Here is a 17,452-nt window from a genome sequence, read left to right as displayed (position 1 = left end):
CCGTCTGACCTGAACCAGCAGCGTCATCGGGCCGCTCTTATCAATCTCCAGAATTTCTCCGTTCTTCGTTGCCAGCAGGATGTGGCCGTGACCCAGAGTGATGGCTCTGATGGACGGGTTGTCCTCCAGCAGCAGCCCTGAAAACACAAGACTCGATCACCTCAGAGCAAAGTTATCAATAACAAAAATGAAAATAACAAAAACTGAAATTGAAAAAACATTTTTGTAACTGAAATAAATGAAAAAGATAATTAAAAGGAAAAAAACGCTAACCAAATCTGTGTTGTCTTATTTTATAGATAAAATGACCTTCGTTTTCGTGTTTGTCAGTTTATTTAAAAGCCTTGTGGACTGATATGAAATCACTTTTTCTGCTCTAGCAGTTTTAGCTGGGAGCACCATCCAACAACTCACTCTGTGTGTGTGTGTGTGCGTATGTTTATAATACCTTGTGGGGACAATTTTCCTGACATATACTACGTTGTGGGGACCAATTGCTCCTTGTGGGGACTGGAACCTTGTCCCCACAAGGGGAAACCCTGTTTTTGGGTCAGGGGTCAGAGTTAGGGCTAAGGTATGAATTGAGTTTAGGTTAGGGTTAGGGTTAGGTATGTGATGGTTAGGGTTAGGAAAAGGGTAAAGGTAAGGTTTAGGCTGTAGAAATGAATGGAAGTCAATGGAAATTCCCCACAAAGATAGCAAAACACACTGTGTGTGTGTGTGTGTGTGTGTGTGTGTGTGTGTGTGTGTGTGTGTGTGTGTGTGTGTGTGTGTGTGTGTACTCACTGCGCCAGTCTGCAAAATAATAGCAGCAGTAAATGTTGGGAGAAAGCGGCAGAGTCCCATATGGGATTTATTTGAGTACGATAGACAGATAGAAGCGTCTTGATGTGGGTGATGGCAAAATGTGTGGAACACTTCTCAAGGTGAAAAACCACCAACCTCAGAGTATACCTGAGGAGAACACACAAGGAGGCTACAGAAACCGCTCGGAACCTATGAAGTCTGAACCTGACGTACACCTCTCGAGAAATGTAACTACATGTTCAGTCTGCAACCTGGAACGATTGTGATTGGTCTGTCCGGCACAGTCGAGTCCTCTTGGATATTTTCACCTACTTTTCGCTGCAGGAATGAACAAACTGAATAAAAAAACTGACCACAAAGAGCGAGGACTAAGGAGGGGGAAAAGTCCCAGCATTGTTTGTTTCTGTCAGCCAGATAAAACACCAGCACACAACCACAAGTTAATTAACACACATAACTCTGCTCACACAAGAATAAATGCCAGTAGGTTGGTACAGAGGTCCCGCAAGGACCCAGTGCATAAGTCTAATTAGTGAGTATCTAACCAAGCTAGCATCTCTGTGCAGCTCTGACAAAGAACCAGCATCGCAGCCATGCAGAAAGGTGACAACTATAATGTACTCTTTTCACTGAAAAAAATAACTGCTGGCTGGTTAACACACCGCAAGCAGGAGAATGCACGGATTCGTTTGTTGCACCTTGAATCTTGGACCTGACAAACTATGAAAAAACGAAAACTACCGAAAACTAAACTAAAAGTAACCATTAAACAAAAAAACTATTATAACCTTGCCTCAGAGTCTGCAGACGTTCTCCGAGTTCAGAAACAGTCTGAGTAACAGGTGTGTCGTACCTTTAGAGGACGGAGACAAGGCGGCGCGCTTGATGGCGTACGTCTTCAAACACCTCTCAAACATGTCGTCCCAGAGCTCCACGATGCCGTCTTTGCCCCCTGTCACAAAACCCTGACACAGGAAGCAGAAGCCCAAACGTCACGAGTGACATTAACAGCTCAGAATCTGTTTACCAGATATCAGTCTGGTTTTATTTTGAAATCTTTCAATGTTGCGACTTTAGATCAAAAATATGAACAAGTTCAAGAAACATGAACATTCCTGTAATTTTGATTTTATTCCTGCAAAATAATTCTTTAAAATCTCAACATTTTCTTGTAATGATTGTTTTCAAAGTCATACATGTTTGTTGTTCATATTACTCCACCCCAATGTGGGCTAGCTGCACCCTCGTCCTTTTTTTTAAAAAGATGATGAAGTAGGGGGGCACAGATAACACATCACCTTGTCCAGGGAGCACATGGCGAACACAGGGCCGTCGTGGGCTTTGATGGTCTTGATGAGCATCGTGTCTCTCCAGATGTAAACGTCTCCATTTGTGGCTCCGGAGAAAACAAGGTCCTCGGATCGACCATAACATGCTGACATCATCGTCTCTTGCTTCCCGAGGTTCCCGAAAATCCCACGTTTGAATGTCAGACCACCTCCTGCAGGAACAGATATTTATGATCCCCGATCACGCATTTATTTACAAAAAAAGACCATTTTAAAGAATCTTCACTTTTCATGTGAACATGAATAAAACCATCAAACATGAAAAATAAGCTGTGTGACCACCTCCTCCTCCTTTCAGCTTCTCCTCTAAAACATGTTTCCACGGCGAGCTAAAATGTGAATGTTTATCAGATGACTTCCAGGTAAACAGGACACAACATCTACCTGAATGTTGCCAGAACTTGATGTGTTTCATCCCCACCGTCACCAGTTTGTCCATCCTGAACGGATTGCTCTTCACCACAAAGATCTTGTCTTTATGACCCCTGTAGCACAGAAATGAGCTTTCAGCCACCGTACGATGAAAAATATCATCTGAAGTCAGTTTGAGGACGTTTATAACCGACTCTGCCCAGGTGTGTTTACCTGGCCTTGGCCAGTCTCTCTCCTTTCTTCCAGTCCCAGATGACGATGGAGTGAAATTCATCGATTCCCACTGAGACCAAACTCTTCCCGTCCGCTGAGAAACACAAATAGCGAGACCAATACAGAGAAAACACAGCGACACAAAGAGAGCAGGTTACATTACAGGTTACAGGATTAGTGATGACAAATGGTGGTTCAGTGTAAACATGTACAAAGAAGGCTTTATAAGGGACGTTTAGGGATAACAAATGGTGATGTAAGGATTACAGCTGCTTAATTATGGTTTCACCTGGAGATTTAGGAATAACAAATGGTGTTTCATTGATAAACAAAATGATACAGAGTTAATACACAGTGAGTTAAGGATTACAGGTGAGGTGTAAGAAATGTTAATTCAGGGATGCCAAATGGCCCAGTCAGTTTACCTGTAAACTCCAGAGCACACACTCCTCTGCTGTGATATCCTTTGAGCAGCGACAAACACTTCAGGGTCTGGATATCCCACACGTGGATGGCTGGGTCTCTGCCCACCTGAACGCAGGAACAGCCAATCAGAAACAGCCTCAGTCAGTGTCGCAGTAACATGCTGCGTTCGGGCGTACCTGTGCCGAGGCCACGTAGTCTTTGAGTGGGTGAACAGCGAGGCTGAGGATGTCATCGTCGTGCCCAAGGTAAAACCTCTGGCTGTGCTGCAGCCGGTTGTAGACAATGGCGATGGCGGCCACATGGTACACCACCTCCCCCGCCTGACTGTAGAACAGGTTGTTACGGCAGTCGAAACCACGGTACCTGCAGAAAACAGGAAGCAGCATCGCCACAATAAAGGTCACAAACAGTGGTTTATTTATATAATACCGGTAATTTAAAGGTCACATCTGATTATTTAGGGATACCTAACAGTGATTCATGATTTTGTGCATTTAAGGTCATGATTTCAGGATAACAATTAAAGATTGACATGTGGTGCCTGTCAGGAATACTCCTGGATCAGAGAAGAAACACTTATGTGACCAGATCACATGACTTGTTGTTTGCTGTGATTTGACAGTATATAAATAAAATTTTAACTGAACACTGATCAGGTTCATACTGAGCGTTTGCTTTTACCCGTGAACAAACTGCAGGCGAAGCCCCTCCTCTGGAGCTTTCTGTCGCTTCAAGGAACCAATCAGCTTTTTTTTGAGCTGTGGCAGGTCTTCCTTATACACCTGCAGACAGAGACAGGTGAGTCAGACAGATGCTTTTTTTTTTTTTTTTTTTTTAAACCGCAGGTGAGAATGTTTGTTTCCTGGTCACCTGACGTTCGTAGCTGGTCTGAGCTTCCTGTTCAATGTCCGAGTCGAGCTCCGGGACATCTGACACATCTGAGTCCGACTCACCGCTGTTGGAGTCAGCGTATCCCTCTGAAGACGCAACAGCCGAAAAATATTACTTTAGCTACTGCGATAAGGTAGATCGGGAACAGCTGACATATTGAAAATGTGTTCAGGCGTTAATACAGAAAAACATTAAGCTCATTTTTAGATGGTGAATTAGCAAAACAAAAAAAAATGCAGCAGAATTAGAGACAACAAAATCGTGACGTTGGTATGCAAAACAGCGATGTTCAAAGTTATGAGTCATTTTCAGCTACATGTGTAGATTTAGAATAACAAAGCATTCGGTGTGTTGATTCTTGTGCAAAATAACGACTTAGGGTTGATAAAAAGTAAAGATCAGTGTACCAATTAAGTTTAGATTTAACAGGATTAATTGTTGCCAGGGTTCAAACTAGCAGGTGATCGCCCAGCGCTGTGCTAGGCTGAGAATTTCATCTGTTCGTTATCTAAACTGCTTGCTATTAGCACGATTAGCAAGCGAGTACAGCTATTAGCACAGAAAAGTGCTTGTTCGATACCCAGGTGGCCCGTCCCCCTGGTCGTCCAATACTGCAGAGCTGTGAATTTTTTTCTGGCTTGGATTGCTGCCTGCTCAAAGGTTTCTGGAATTTCAGGGCACCAGTTTAGATCTAAGGGCTCAGGCATCAGGAGGGCCAGGATACAGCCTGGTCTGAAGATAGTTTGTGGGCCAGCGCTGTCATTACCCAGAGAAAAGATAAGCTCTGTGTTACCTTGTAGGAGGGGCTCCAGAACACCGTTCATCACGCCCTCGGGGAGGAACCTCCACTGGAAGACGGCGTGGTCGGCGCCACCGGTGCTGATGACCCACTGCAGATCATTGGACCAGCGAACGTTGGTCACATGGGCAGAGTGACCAATGTATTTCTTAAATTTGGCCCCTGTTTTGAGTCAGTAACAGAGACATGAATCATACTTAGAGTCCAGAAACATCCTTTATAGTCCCTTATCAAATCTATTCTGCTCCAGCTTCCAACATCTCTAACTCAAGCTATAATTAGTGAAAGTCAGAAATAAGATGGCCCCCAGAGATCCTGGTCCATCATGCAGCCTGGACTTTCTGTAATCAGGTCCTGAGTTATTAAAATGCTCCTGTGGCATAAAGATCACCCACCTTTCTTTAGACAGGGGAACCTAAAGAGTTTGATGAGACCGAGGTCATCGCCAGCCACCAGCACGGCACTGCTGTAGTTGGCATCCACGGAGTTTACGTTGGTGATGTTGGAGTATTTGGGCCAAATGCCGTTCACCTCCAGCCCAACAACACCAGTCCACGTCATCCAGTGGATCCCCTTTGCTTCCTCTTTAGGAAGCAGCTTTCCCGCTGCAGGACAGGATGAGGAGGCAGATAAGACCCAAGGAAAAACCCCAGCTCAGGTGAGTCCCACATCTAAATCTGCACAATCAAGTCCCCAGACTGTAAATCCTAAAACACCAGTTTGGACAGAAAAGTCCCACATCTGGTCTCAGGCCTGGACAAGGAAGACCCAATTCACTGAGCAGTCTGTGAGGGTAAGTCCCTAAGAAAGTCCCCAGTTAAGTTTGGTCTCTGGTATGAAGAGGTGAGTTCTAAGGGTAATCTAATTAAAGCCCAAGACAAAACCTGAGTCTAAAATTTGAGTCATGAATGAAGTCTCCAGGCTAGACAGATAAGCCCCAAGTCTGGAGAGGTACTGAAAGTCCCCTGTCAGGTCTGCAAGCTGAACGGGTGATTCCAAAACCACATCCCAGACCAAAGACAAGACCTGTACAGGTAAGTCTCATTAAAGTACACAAATTAAGCTTCTGCTTGTTTGAGCCTCAGACTGAGAGATTGTACCTGGCATCCTGTAGAAGAGCCGCTCTCCAGCACCATCATTGGTCTGCAGGAAGCGACTGTCGACCGACCAGTCCAGGTGGGTGATAAAGGAGGCCGAGCGGCTGCACTCGCCCACCTTCTTGTACCGCTGTGCGACAGCATAGACATCCACCATCCCGTCGTTTGATCCCACCGCCAGGAATGAACCATCCGGAGAGAACTTCAGCTCATGGATCACTTCCTTTCTGTCCTTGATGTGCACAACCTCCGTCATGTCCCTGCACAGTAGGGTTGTGCGATATTGACAAAACATGATATCTCGATATTTTCTGTAATTTTGTTGATAACGATAATAAACGATTTTTAAAAATGTGTTCATAAAAGAAGTGCAAGCTAGTAAAATATAAGACTTAAAGAATATTAACATCCATCATCGTCCTCTTTATCCCGCTAGTCGGGGTCATGGGGGGTTAAAGTTTGTGAAAGTAAAGTGTTTTGCCAGACACCCTAGCTGATTTGGTTTTGTCTTGGACAGCGAGCTTCCGAAACTTTTGATAGTCCTCATACTCTGTGCGGTGGTTTGTTCAGAGATGATGGAACAGGTTAGCCATCTTTAACGGCAGCCGCTGTCTTACAAAGTCTGCAAACTGCCGTCTTTTGAGCAATGTCAGTCTTTTCAAATCCAAACCACCTCCATGCAAATGAAGATGATCCTCGCCTAGGAATTAAATCTAAGGCGGTGAACAGTGTGTTCACTCTTTTCCAGCTTTAGGTGTGTTGTTTAGGCAGCTATGCTAGCGCACAGTATGAGCACTCTCAATGCGCATGCGCAGCAGCCTGTACTAAAACATGAAGTAGTGAACGCGTGGACTCGAGGCATTATGATCGTTGTTTTTTCCCCAGTCAGTAGCATACTCGATAACATCAGCTCACACATCGTTAACACAGCAATTAAGATATTATCATAGACGATATATATCGCACACCCCTAATGCACAGTGACAAATGGTACCCTGGCTTAGTTATTTGAGTAGGGATGTTCAGGATAACAAGCTTCCCCCCTTTACCCTCACCCATCATTAAGAACCAAAGCAGTCAGCATTGCACCCAGAGTCCTTTTCATGCTACATTTGTATGCATTACTCGGCATGAAGCGCTCTTTATTGGTCAAAGACCAAACTAAGTTCAGCAGAGCTCAGGACCCCAGTATGTGATCTGGATACGCTAACTTCATACCTGTGATCGTTATCCTGAGATAAGCCTGACTCTAACATTTTTCCATGTACACGTCAGCATTTGTCTGAACTGAAGGTAAAGGCAGACATCAGCTTCCCAGACTACCTACTGAACTCACAGCACAGGGATCTTCTTAAAGCTACTATCTAACCTGAAGTAATAACAAAACTTTGAGGTGTTACGTCAAATTATCAACAAGTAAGTGAGGTCACCTGACACGCAGCACAGTGAACGAACCATCCTTCATGCCCAGAGCGAGCTGAGAGCCGTCATTGTTGAAGGAAACACTACGAACGGACTCCTCCATGTTACAGCGAGCCAGCAGGGTGTGGTCAGGAAGGCTCCAGAGCCTGAGAGACACACACAGGTGAGGGACAGGCTAGTGAGTGGAGACAGGTGAGGGGCAGGCAGGTGAGAGACAGGTGATGGGCAGCCAGGTGAGAGACAGATGAGGGACAGCTAGGTGAGAGACAGGTGAGAGTGAGACAGGTATGGGCAGCCAGGTGAGAGAGAGGCAGATGAAGGGCAGCCAGGTGAGAGACAAGTGAGAGGAAGAGAAGAGACAGATGAGAGGGAGACAGGTGAGGAACATACTCGGGATGAGCAGTGCGGTGGTAGCTGTGCTGGGTTGGACCGACCTGACGGAGCGGTCGTCGCTCCCGGTGACAGCGACCGGCTGTTTGGGGTGCACGTCCAGTGCCCACAGCTCGCCCTCACTGTGACCCTGCATCAGCAAAACCGGTTTGTCCCGGTCTCGGACCATCACCTCAAAGATTTCGCTGTCCTGAGTCCCGGCCAGAATCCGGTCGGCCTTCCAGCACACGCTGCGGATTGACAGACCTGAGACAGAAAACACAGCGCACTCTGGGACGGACGCCTTGTATTCAGCAACAAAAATTTAAAAAATACACATTTAAGCTGTAACTTGGCAGAGAGAGATTATGTCCCTTGTGTGATAAGGGAAAGCCTTGGTGCCCCACCCCACCCCAATGTGCTGGAGGAGGCAGCTGGGGGTTTCTGCTGAACCCAGGCAAGCAGCAGACAATGGATGGCTTATTCAGACTGGTGTAGATTTATTTTCTATGAAGCAGGTGGAGCCATGAATGACCCGTGTTAGAAAAGAGACCAGGTTCAGACCTTTGTAGCCCTGCTCGGCCTCTCTCAGGTCGATCTTAGTGATGGGTTTGAAGTCCACATCCCACAGTCTGATACAGCCATCTCGCCCTCCGGTGGCAAATCCTTCCTCACAGGCGTGCATGCTGAAGATCCCCGCCTGCAGAAAAATAACATTTCCCCATCAGCACCCCCTCCACGCACAGGCCCAGCAGTGGCTCTATTAACAGCTTAGCAACCACCAGGTCACCAGGAACCCACCCAGGGCTAGGTGAGGGAGTTGGTTAGCCACACTTTAACTGGCAAATTTTAAGAACCCAGGAGATGTTCCCTTTCTGCTGAAGCCTCCTGTGTTCATTTTTTCTGTTAAAAGCTTTTCCATTTGGGTGCTCCAAACAGGTGAATGCTGTTCTCCAGCTCCACCATTCTAACAGGATGGTGAAGCTGGAGAGCTAAGATCTGACTGAAAACCTGAAGAAACCACACAAGCCCAATCACAGGTGGCCTAAATCCTTCCCTGCTTGCTGCTCCTCTGTGACTCTAATGGGACCATAATTTGTTTTTTATTCAGTAAGACGTCACCTCCATCTTTGCTGATCAGAGGTGATTGTGAGTCCATGTGAGAAACTCAAACTTCTGCAAAAAAATTTTACTTCACTTTGTGTTGAGACAGCCTATGAAATGGAGGAGGCTGCTGGGGGAGAGCTAACCCACCGTTATATCCCCCCCCAGCAGATCCCGAGCAGCAGGGAAAACAGGCCGGCTGGGTGACTGTGGTAAGATCGTTATTCAGTAATCGGCAGTAACGACACCCGGTTACACCAATCAGAGGTCACTAAAATTAATATTGACTCGGTGTGTAACTTTGCAAAAACAATGTTGGACTCTGTAGTTTTCTCTGGGACCCTCCCCAATCAGACCAGGAGCGACATGTTTAACCGCATGTTCTCCTTGAAACAGTTTAATGTGGATTACTAAACATTAGGTCTCTCTCTTCTTGATTTAATAATTGATAATTTAATAATAATAATTTAATAAATGATCAACACATTGATTTATTCTGCCTCACAGAAACCTGGTTACAGCAGGACGAATATGTTAGTTTAAATGAATCAACAGCCCCGAGTCACAGTAACTGTAAATGCTCAACTTCTTGTTCTGTACGTTTCTGTTGATTTCAGCTGTCAGACTTTAAAAGGAAGAGGTTCTTTCATTGGCTGTTGGGGCAAATTTGAATATTTGTGTGTGTGTGTGTGTGTGTGTGTGTGTGTGTGTGTGTGTGTCAGTACCCCGTGTGCAGCCTGTACGGTCCTGACCAGTGTGATTCCTCGCCACACATAAACGTCCCCGTTAAGAGCGCCGGAGTACGTCAGCTCATCTTTGGCTGCAGAGACGCACAGGATGGTCTGCAGGTCGCCTGTCTTCCCAAAAATGCCTCGCTTTGGAGTCAGAGCGTTCCCGCACAGAGTCCAGAACTACAGACACAGGAAACAGCAAGGGCCAAGATAAATGCACAACAACTCATGTCAGGCAGGCTGATGTGCTACATTAAGTCAGAAATTTTGGATCAGTTTGTGTATGTTTCTCATTAAAGTCACCTGAGCAGCTCCACAGGGAACAACTTATTTTTCACTTTGCTCCAGGCGTTCACTCCTGGTGAGGATGCCTGAGCTTTAAGCCCTCAGGGTCTCCACCATTTTCACTCAAATATAATATCAACATGTTTAAAGCCTAGCGTAAAAAAACAAAACAAAAATCCATACAATACTCTGCCATAACTTTATATGTAGGAGACTGGGAAACAGGTACAGTGGTTTACTGAAACGTGCAAACATACATGGAAATACAGTATATGAGTGTTGGGGTTTATTTTTTACTCAATGAATAAAATGAAAATGTTTAAAATTATGCTCCAGGAAATGAATTAATAAGCAGTGGCTGAAGCAAATAATAAGACAATTAAACAAATACATTAGACAGAGAGCAGATGGATAGTGCCAGACTAACTTCACAGCCTTTGGGAGCTATGTTTATCTATTTATGGCTATTTAAGACAATATTTGGTGACCACCTTTATTCTTCAGCACAGCCTGAACTCTGTGAGGCAGCTTCCTGTCATCAGGAATCGTTCTCTGGGCTTCTTGAAGGACATTCAAAGCTCTTCTTTGGATGTTTTGTGTTCTCTGTCAGGATGATCCCACACTGCTTCAGTAATGTTGAGGTCTCTGCTCTGGGGAGGTCAGTCCATGACTGATAGGGTTTTTCTATCCGGGGATGCTTTAACTGCACTGGCAGCGTGTTTGGAATCACTGTCATGCTGAAAAATGGAGCTGCTGCAGGGTGGATCAAAATCTAATGGTGCATAATTCTATCAATATTGGCAAGATCTGCTTGGAGTGGTGGCCTAGGGGAGAAGAAGAGGGTTCATCACTGAGAGGACCCTGGTTCGAATCCTCGGGCTGGCATCACTGTGGGTCCTTGAGCAAGCCCACCCCCCCAGGTTGCTCCCCGGGCGCCCTTTGGCTGCCCCCTGCTCCATGCTGTGCTGTGTGTACTACATACTCCATGTGTGTGATGGGTTAAATGCAGAGAATGAATTTCACTGCATGTATATGTATGTGACAAATAAAGCTCTTTCTTCTTCTTCTTCACTGGCTGAAATGCAGCAAAATGAGTGAAAAAGCAGCCAGTGAACAAAGAGAAACTTTGAAAGACCATCAGAAAGCCTGGAGAACTGTTGCTCAAGACCGCTTAGAAAATACAGGAAACAAAATACAAAGAAATGAGGGGTGACTCAAGACTTTCGCACAATACTGCGCATGACGTGTAAAGTTATTTAAATTGAATAACTTTATACATCTGAGGGACACACTAGTGGTGAGATTCTGATATCTGTGTTTTTATTGGGCAGTTTTAAATGTGCAGCTTTAGTCAGGTATGAAACAGGTTTTAGCTCCAACTGCAGTGACTGCAGTGTCACTTGAACACAAACCATCTCCAACTCTCTGGCTGCCTTTGGGCTGATTTCTATGTGAAGGACAAATTTTCACTGAAATCCAAAGGATGTGATGTTTATGCTCCGAGTGCCTCTGTGGCTCTTCTACCAAACAGGAAACTACAGTCTCCATCAGCAGGACATTTGATTTTTGGAGGAATTTTTTTGTGGACTTTATTTATGGACTTTGCAAAGCCCTCAAAGAAAGATGTTAACAAAGAATAAGTGTGATAGTCAGGGAGAAGAAGAAATCAGACAGGAGTATTGGGAAGCCAGGCATACAGAAAAGAGAGAGGTGGAAAAGACAAAGCAAAAGGCTTACAGTGAGGTGTATGTGAGGCTCGAGACTTGACCTTCCACAGTTCCACAGGGTTCTGCACCAGGACCAATTCTATTTACACTATACATGCTTCCCTTAGGCAGTATTATTAGAAGGCATTCCACATATTTTCATTATTATGCAGATGATACTCAGCTTTATCTATCCATGAAGCCAGATGACGCACATCACTTAGTTAAACTGCAAGAATGTCTTAAAGACATAAAGGTCTGGATGGCCTCTAATTTCCTGCTTCTAAATACAGATTAAACTGAAGTTCTTGTACTCGGCCCCACAAATCTTAGAAATAATGGCGTCTGAGACAGGATGTTTCTAATTTTCAAAATATTAGAAACACCCTGTCTCAGAGTGATGCTGAAAAGCTAATTCATGCATTTATTACTTCTAGGCTATTGTAATTCAATTCAATTTCAATTGAATTTTATTTCTATAGAGCCAAATCACAACAGTCACCTCAAGGCACTTTATATTGTAAGGTAAAGGCCCTAGAATAATTATTTTGTTTGGTTTTCTCTGTATTACTGTAGGGTCTTTGCCTTACAATATAAAGCGCCTTGAGTTTGTTGTGATTTGGTGCTATAGAAATACAATTCAATTGAAATGAATTACATACATTGAGAGCAAAAAAATAACCTGAGCCCAGTTCCATGAATGTGTACACATACTTGGTCAAGAAAGCTGACTGTGATTTAAAGTTTTTCAGACATGCATCATGCACTGACTTCAGTAAGTCCCTTCTGCACTGATTATGACTGACTCCAGCACGGCTTTTATATCAGTGTCTGCTGAGCATCCACAGCTGACTGAGAAGCCAACTGTTACGAAACCTGTTAAATCTGAGCAGTAACTCACTGAACATTAAAATGTGTCATGTGACTCCCCAAGTGCTGTCCCACCTTGATGTGCTTTACTCCACAGCTGACCAGCCGACCAGCCTGGACCGGATCCCAGCACACGTCGAAGATCTGCATGAAAACCGAGAGCAGGGTTACTCCTCAGGTATGCCCAGAGGTAAGCAGGTAAATGTTTGAGGGTGCCGATTCGTACTCTGTCCGAGTGTCCGGTGGCCGTGGCGAGGACTCGTCCTCTTCTCCAATCCCAGATGCACACCGTGTTCTTGGCATCCAGACCAACCGAGGCTAGTCGCTACAGCGACAGAAATAAGGAAGAAATGTTTGAGATCCTAAAGACTGAAAACACACGATTGGAGGATGCCAATCATAAACAGAATGAAATGATGTGAAGGTGATCTACTCACTGTCTACTCACTTCCTGTCATATATTTCCTGTTCCTGTGGTAGGCATTCACATTAAACATGAGGTTTCTAATAATGAGCTCAGTGTGTGCAGTAATACCTGTGAGGGCTGCTCTGAACACTCAATTTACAAGGTTTTTTTTACACTCTGAGATCTGGATGATGTCACAGAGACAGAATAAAAGCCCCACCCACTTGCTGTTCAAACATTCTGTTTATGAGGTGCAGCCAATGAGAAAAGAGTAGCCTTAAAGTGGGAGGAGCTAAAACAGATGTTTTCAGACAGAGGATGAATGGAGGGGATGCATGTGGCCCAGAATCAGATAAAGGCGGATTATTCTGAGCCATGCGTCATGCAAAGCTGCTGTAGGAGAATCCAGGAGTGAAAAACAATGTTTGTGTTTTGTGGGTGTAAAAGCCCAACGAGGGATTCTGAGCATCAGTTTCAGCTCAGAAAAACTGCAAGTTCCTACTAAATCAAGTTTGAATCCAAAAACTTTAATCAAGGAATATTTTTTTCTCATACAGATAGATACACATACACCCAGAGTCACAGAATTCAAAAAGGTAAAATGGCAGGAACAAATGAGAATTTAAATGTGTTGGTTCTGCAATAATGCAAAAAATACCTCTTTCTTGAAGGCAACAGCTGATACTCTGAAGACAGGGGGTGAGTACCATCACCCCCGAGTCCTCTGCCCTCTGGGTCACCCTAACTTTGTACAGGAGGGTTTATAGTTTTATAGCTGCCACTTTTCTTAACAAATGGTAAAATGGTAAATGGACTAGTTCTTATATAGCGCTTTTCTACTCAATCAGAGCACTCAAAGCGCTTATACAACCTGTTTTTGCATTCACCCATGCACTCCCATTCATACAAGCACTTCCATCATTAATTAAGCTAAGTGCTTTTTTTTTAATTAACTAGCATTCACACGCATTCATACTCCGACAGAACGGTCGGAGAGCAACTTAGGGTTAAGTATCTTGCCCAAGGATACATTGGCATGTAGCCTGGAGTAGCCAGGATTCGAACCGCTGACCTTCCGATCAGTAGGTGACCTGCTCTACCTACTGAGCTACAGCCACCCTCAAACAACAATTTCACAACATACTCCAGTCTCTTTTTTCCTTAAGGATAAGAAATCCAAACCAACAGATTAAATAAAAAGTTAAAACAGACTCAATAAAACATTTTGATAAAATATTATCCATATTAAAACCCCTAAATTTCTGATACAAATGTATACGCTGATGAGCCTTTGCACAGATGACACCTATATTTGCACTGAATGACAGTTTGTTATCCAACGTAGTGCCCAAATATTTCTCTACCACCTCCTTTGTTTTTGATGCATTAACATCCACACCGTGCTACAAAGTCCTCACAACTGGGCCATTGTCATCATGGAGCAGAGATCACTGAGTCGTCTGCATATTTAATCATGAATCTGTTCTGATCGAGGCTCTGACACCAATTTATATAACAGACAAATAAGAGTGGGGAGAGGACACCCCCCTGAGGGGAACCAGTAGAAGATAAAATCACATCTGATAAAATACTGTTAACTCACACTTTATACGGTCTGTTAAAAAAATCCACAAACCCTGAAACCAGATCACAATCAACATTATATGTACTGATGAGACGTCTCGCTAAGACATGGGATTAAATGTAATTAAAAGCAGATGAAAAATCTATAAAAAAATCAAACAGGAAAAATTGTGTACAGCATCCAGATGCTCCAGGACCACACACCACTTCCTGTTCTGGCACACAAGATTTTATTTCTCACAAGTTTCTCAAAGATTTTCATTGCAAGAGAAGTCAAAGCAACAGGCTGATCATCATTTAATAATTTAGGTGCTCTAACTTTGGGCACCGGTACAGTAATAGAGTCCCTCCAAATACGAGGAGACTTTGAGAAAAGAAATGAGAAAGTTGCAGCCAAATTCCTCCGCACAGTTTTTAAGGAGATGATCGTTTACTTTGTCTGGGCCTGGACTTTTCCTCTCTTTCACCCCCTTAAATTATTTGAACACCAATAATCTATTGATATTAATAACTGTGGGGAAACATCCCTGTACACAGCCAGTTCCTCACTAAAACCATGAATATTAAAATGACTGTAAAAAAAAAAAATTTCAAATCATTTGTGCCTCCAAAAGAAATGGGACACTTTTCGAGTTGCAAATCCATAAGAGACTTAACCCCCTCTGAAGCAGGGCGTGAGCTCCCGGTGCACTGCAGTCACTGCACTTTTGGCCCTCTTGTTTCACTTGCTTCTGCAGCTCTGTGCTGTGAACAAGATCCCCATACCGAAAACTAGAATCTGAGATGGGTGGTTACAGTTTGGATTTGAGCCTCTTTGTTGCTGCACTGACACTTCCTGCCATGATGCGCACGTGGTGACGTCATTACCTGTCCATCAGCGTCGAAGGCGAGACAGGCCACTCCATGGGTGTGGACGTCCCTCAGGATGGAGACAGTCTGCATGGCGTAGGTGTCCCAGATACAGATGAACGGGTCCTTCCCCACCTGACCTGTCGCCACCTGGACCTTATCTGGATGCATCGCCAGACTGAGAGAGGAAGAGGAAGAGCAAGTCAGCAACCCTGACACTGCTCAGCAGTTTTGACATTACAGTTCTGCCATCACAGCGACTAACTGCTGAGCTCAACTTCCTGTGTCCAAACTGTGACCTCATCACTTGGGCTGACATCACAGAGACAGCTGCTGACAGATGCTGACAAAGGCTTTAAACGTTCCTACAGAGGCTGCATGACGGCAGCGGCCCCGCTGCAGGCTGACAGCCATCTGTGACGGGGGAGGGGGGCTGACACAGACCAGTGAACACACGCATGTTCACACACACACACACACACACACACACACACACACACACACACACACACACACACACACACACACATCTCAGGGCTCCAGCCGGTGGGAGGAAACACTCAGTACCTGTGATTCTTCTGACTGGTTTTTGTGTTGATTAGAGACATTGACTGGCTTCCTTTTTTTTAAAAAGGTCCTCCAATCAAAGAAGCCCATGAAAGTAGCTGAACGGTGCGTGAGCGCCCTCTGTCTGCAGGGCATCACTGACATTCAGACAAAAACCACAGACCGCTGAGACTGAAGGAACCTAAAAACAGATTCTGAACTGCATTTTTCTCTGGACGCTTCGTGGATGGAGCTGAAGTAAAATGCTGAGCAGGAGGACGACTCGCTGAATTTAAGCACGTTTGACGTATCGCTTCAGATCCTCTGAGTGAGGAAGATGAGCTGACAAAGTGTTGCAGGACATATCAGTAAAACAGCTGCAACTGCACAGTTCCTCTAACGTACCCTGGTATTTATTTTTCAGTTTTCTAATGGACTCTGGTGCACACAGCTATCAGTACTCGTCTAACTGAAACATACTGCCATTATCTGCAGCTTTCCCGTGGACTGTGCTAGATTCTCTATTGAGCTGATTAAAATCACCTGCTTGAGCAGCGACCAGACCCCTGATAATCCTTGATTCTGACACCAAGAATGACCAAAATTCACAAACTGAACATCATGTTTTATTCAGCGTGACCCAAATCCAGTGACCTACTGGGCATGTGTTTATTGAGCTCACAGATCAGAGGCTCATTTTCTCAGACTTCTATACAAATCATACCAGAGGAGACGCCCCGTGCTGGACATCGGAGAGAATGGAGGTTTAAAAAGCTACATCCACCTTTATGCTCAGAGCAGCGCCACCTACTGACAAACAAATTCTTCTTTATATTGTTTAATACATTTTCTGCCAATTTTCTTCTCAGAGTTCAGAGCAGCAGTCTGGGATGAGACTCCCAGCCGCTGTCCATCTCTCTCTCAGCCACCTTCTCCAGCTCTTCCAGGGTGATACTGAAATGTTCCCAATCCAGCTGAGACTTACTCTCTACAGTGTGTACTGGGGTCTCCAATTAGCTGGATTGAAACACCTCGCCTAGGAGGATCCAGGAGGAACCCTGGTCAGATGCAGAGCCACCTCAACTGGCTCCTTTTGAGGTGGAGGATTAACTCTGTGCACCAAGCTCCTCCTGACCAAGCTCCTCATCCTATCTTTGAGGCTGAACCCAGAGAGCCCTCAGAGGAAGCTCATTTCTGGCTTCATGATCTCATCCTTTTGGTCACTACTCAGAGCTTCTGGTCATAGGTGATAAATCGACCAGTAAATGGACACCTTTGCTTTCACGCTCAGCCCTCTTCATCACAATCCATCAATCTCACACACCTCTCCCCTCACTCGTGAAGAAGACCCTGAGGTACCTAAACTCCTCCATTTGGAAACTTGTTCCTAATCTGGAGTGGGCTCTTCACCTTTTTCTGGCTGAGGACTGTGGCCTCAGACTTGGAGGTGCGAACGCCAGCTCATTCAAGCGGCTTCAAACTGTGCCAGCGCGAGCTGAAGGTCCCGCTCGATGAAGTCAACAGAACCATATTATCCGTAAAAACCAGAGACGTGATCCTGACACCATCAAAGCCAAAACCCTCCACCACTTGGCTCTGCCTACAAATTCTGTCCATCAAAATCAG

At 44.8% G+C, this 17,452-nt stretch overlaps 1 protein-coding gene across 3 annotated transcripts in view; it reads right to left on the bottom strand.

Moving 5' to 3' along the window:
- LOC115784066 (echinoderm microtubule-associated protein-like 6) overlaps window positions 1-17,452 on the bottom strand; it is a 30,402-nt gene that overhangs the window by 11,398 nt on the left and 1,552 nt on the right. For all 3 annotated transcript variants that reach the window (XM_030735141.1, XM_030735150.1, XM_030735158.1), the window contains exons 2-20: window positions 15,299-15,458; window positions 12,668-12,766; window positions 12,517-12,585; window positions 9,575-9,760; window positions 8,310-8,445; window positions 7,811-8,012; window positions 7,385-7,522; window positions 5,958-6,214; window positions 5,253-5,462; window positions 4,852-5,019; window positions 4,038-4,144; window positions 3,849-3,949; window positions 3,344-3,530; window positions 3,167-3,272; window positions 2,742-2,835; window positions 2,541-2,641; window positions 2,106-2,308; window positions 1,661-1,772; window positions 10-137 (exon numbers count right to left, since the gene is read on the bottom strand). In XM_030735141.1, coding sequence (XP_030591001.1) covers window positions 10-137; window positions 1,661-1,772; window positions 2,106-2,308; window positions 2,541-2,641; window positions 2,742-2,835; window positions 3,167-3,272; window positions 3,344-3,530; window positions 3,849-3,949; window positions 4,038-4,144; window positions 4,852-5,019; window positions 5,253-5,462; window positions 5,958-6,214; window positions 7,385-7,522; window positions 7,811-8,012; window positions 8,310-8,445; window positions 9,575-9,760; window positions 12,517-12,585; window positions 12,668-12,766; window positions 15,299-15,458 — 2,764 coding nt within the window. The remainder of the gene's footprint in view (window positions 1-9; window positions 138-1,660; window positions 1,773-2,105; window positions 2,309-2,540; window positions 2,642-2,741; window positions 2,836-3,166; window positions 3,273-3,343; window positions 3,531-3,848; window positions 3,950-4,037; window positions 4,145-4,851; window positions 5,020-5,252; window positions 5,463-5,957; window positions 6,215-7,384; window positions 7,523-7,810; window positions 8,013-8,309; window positions 8,446-9,574; window positions 9,761-12,516; window positions 12,586-12,667; window positions 12,767-15,298; window positions 15,459-17,452) is intronic.

The sequence above is a fragment of the Archocentrus centrarchus genome, chromosome 1 (genome assembly GCF_007364275.1).
Source record: "Archocentrus centrarchus isolate MPI-CPG fArcCen1 chromosome 1, fArcCen1, whole genome shotgun sequence".
Lineage (NCBI taxonomy): Eukaryota > Metazoa > Chordata > Actinopteri > Cichliformes > Cichlidae > Archocentrus > Archocentrus centrarchus.
This window is presented reverse-complemented; position numbering and strand designations above follow the sequence as displayed.